General features: G+C 34.6%; 1 protein-coding gene across 2 annotated transcripts; it reads right to left on the reverse strand.

Moving 5' to 3' along the window:
* Nucleotides 1-691: 691 nt before the first annotated feature.
* On the reverse strand, nucleotides 692-2,497 carry LOC110029848. Of its 2 annotated transcripts, none has more exons than XR_002294584.1 (4): nucleotides 2,173-2,497; nucleotides 1,817-2,093; nucleotides 1,379-1,434; nucleotides 692-1,287 (listed from the first exon to the last, which is right to left on the reverse strand). XR_002294584.1 is itself a non-coding variant. In XM_020732309.1 (4 exons), the coding sequence occupies exons 1-4, from the start codon at nucleotides 2,299-2,301 to the stop codon at nucleotides 1,024-1,026; spliced, it is 561 nt and encodes a 186-aa protein (XP_020587968.1). In that variant the 5' UTR covers nucleotides 2,302-2,497; the 3' UTR covers nucleotides 692-1,023. The 2 variants fall into 2 exon arrangements, 1 of the variants encoding a protein (XP_020587968.1); XM_020732309.1 differs by having other exon boundaries at nucleotides 1,982-2,093.
* Nucleotides 2,498-2,881: the final 384 nt, after the last annotated feature.

Consider the following 2,881-nt stretch of genomic DNA (forward strand, 5'->3'; position numbering starts at 1 on the left):
TTCGTTCTTATTTTTTTTATGCTGTAGGGACCAATTTTTTTTTTTGAAGGAACGCCTTTTGCAGATTTAGTCGTGAATTAATCTTATTTTATTTAACATGTTCTGAATCTTTCATTGGATATTTTGCTGTTAATTTTTTGGGAAATTTATGCTTCACACAAATCTGTATGTTTACATATCTCACACCTGAACTTTTTCATATTTACATACATATCACTTTAGTGCTTTAAATCTATGCATGAAAAGGTGGATCTAACTTTTAAAATGTGTTCATGGTGCTAAATTTTTTGTTTTTGTGCAATTGTGTGCTATTTATGTAAATGCCCTTAATATTTTTTATAGGGTTTTGAATGTTCCCTTTGTTTATGATATTGGAGAGATTATGCTGCAAAAACCTCACATTCTAATTCTTAGTAGTATCAAAACTCCCAAGCTCTTTTCCTCTCATAAAGCATATCAGCTACAATAGGATATAGCCATTATTAATTGAGAATTATCTTTGTTTATCTTTTTTTGGATTAATTGGATTCCTCAACCGTTGTTGGTATATTATCTTTGTTTATCTTTTTTTCATATTTTATTCGCATCTGATTCCCAACATTCATGCACTCATCCCGATCCAAATCAGGTCCTTAGAGAAACCTAGAAAGCATTTAGCTGCCTCACCTTTATACAAGCAAAAATATTTACTGAGATTTTAACAGTTACTTCTGAACTAATTTTGCTTAAGCTCAAAATTTAAACAAAACAAATGATTTGAAAAGCTTAAAAGTCCAACTTTACAACACCATCAAAATTGTCCTGTGATCTTGTTCTTCATAGTGCGATTAAGGACTACATATTACAGAGTGGCATCAAACTAGAATGTTTAGGATGAACTATTGAACTGTATTACTAGACTAAATATTAATATTACACATATACCCCCGTTTATCCAACCAAAATTAACGAAGGCGATATTTATAGGTTATTTTGTTAGAAATATATAGAACAAACTACTCAGTCTGAGCATCCAAAAACCAGCTAAGGCTCCTCATCAAATTGCTCATTGTTGTTAATGGGAGGCTTGCTTTTGGCTTTTGTATGGTAGTCCTTAGCCATCATGTTGTAAACCTCAGCAACAGCATCCCTATCTTTCTCTGCCTTCATTTTCTGAAACTGATCAGTAGCTCCATGGGAAACTGATTGTGCCTCTTTTGTTCCAAACCTCCCACCACTGTGAGGAAAACTAGAATAGTTTACAGGCTTAGGACCTCTTGCTTCAGTTTTAAGCTGAGATTTTGTATCCTGATACAGAAATAAATTACAAGAATTGCTTGTAAGTTTTTCATATTATACTTGGTAATGAACAAAACTGTAGGGTCTAAGAAGACTGCACCTCTTTATTGTTGTTTGATGGCCTCAGTTGCTTGTTCTGAGATTTTTTTGCATTCCCTGCATCATTTCCCCTCATCAATCCTCATATTTTGTAAATTTCATCCAAAAATTAATACTTGAAAACGAAAAAAAAATAACATTTTACCAGAAAAAGAAAAAAAACTAGTTATCATTTCTAGATGGCTTTCTGACTTTTTAAACTATTAGAACCCAAATTAGAAGCACTTTGGCTGCATACTTCAGTAACCTCTCCTTCACGAGAAAATTTACCTCCGGACTCTAGATATCCGGACAACGGCCCGGATGAAGCAAGGAGGGCGGAGGTCCGATTCCTCCCCTCCTCCGCTGTATCCGGGCCGTTGTCTGGACATCCGGAGTACGAAAAAATGAAGGGGGGAAAAACTAATGCCACAAAGCCTTAGAAAAGAGCGGCGATTACCTCAGTTGTGCTTTGGTGGGTGAGTTTTTGGTGAATAGTAATCCGCATTGAATGGCATTTTACCAAACAATTTTACAATTCTAAAACCACTATTTCTACATTCAATCCTCAACTTCCCCTTCCCTTCATGAACTTGAACACATTTTCCAACAGAAGGATTTGCACCTGTTTTCCTGATTCTTCTGCTCTTCTCCTCTTCTTCCCCTTTCCACATCGCCCCCATCCTCCTTCCTCTGCTCCTCTCTCCTCCTCTGTACTCAGCCTCAACATAAAAAGTCTGCAAATTTTTAAAAATAAAACATTTATACTCTTATTATAACTCTAAAATATGCAAAAAAAAATAAAAAAAATTAAACCTTATCCCAATGAAAGGCTTCAGTGTCAACATTAATGAAGTCTTGAGCTGAACCTATGGAGTCTCTCAGAGCTAAAGAAGACAACAGCATCCAGAGGAGGAGGAAGCTTGTGAACTTGGCGCTCACCATGAGTTAAGTAACCTTTTTTATCAGCTCTTTTTTAAGCTAATTTCTGTAGCTAAAACCAGAGGGAGAGGGAGGGTTAGGGGGAAGAAGAGGGGGTTTATATGAAATTAAGTGATGGAATTCAAAGTTTAGCTGAAGTCAAAGCTGGTCTTCCAATGCCGACATCTTTTAATGCATCAAGGGAGCTCTTGCCCCACAACTGTCCTGCATCAATGTTTTCTAATTTTTATGTACTTCCAACTTATAAATTTGTCTGTTTATACATGAAGCTAAATGTGAATTGATTTGTTCTGTGTTCATTAAAAAGTAAATAAATTCCCTTTGGCTTGAGGATGATTAATTAATTAATCGAGTTTGTGCTCGAGCTCGAGTTAAGTCTACGAGTTCTAGCTGGTTTATTGTCGGTGTTGTTTATTTTAAAAGAAAAATAAAATTAATTTAAGCTATTGTTATTGTAAGATGATAAATACAGGCACGAGCACCTATAATATAGTTGATTTTTGTAAAAATAAATTGTTAAAAATGAATTTTCTTTACTTTAGAAGTTGACCAAAGTATATATTATAATATTTTGGTATTATAA

This window comes from Phalaenopsis equestris, unplaced genomic scaffold (assembly GCF_001263595.1).
Source record: "Phalaenopsis equestris unplaced genomic scaffold, ASM126359v1 Scaffold000606, whole genome shotgun sequence".
In the NCBI taxonomy this organism is placed as follows: domain Eukaryota; kingdom Viridiplantae; phylum Streptophyta; class Magnoliopsida; order Asparagales; family Orchidaceae; genus Phalaenopsis; species Phalaenopsis equestris.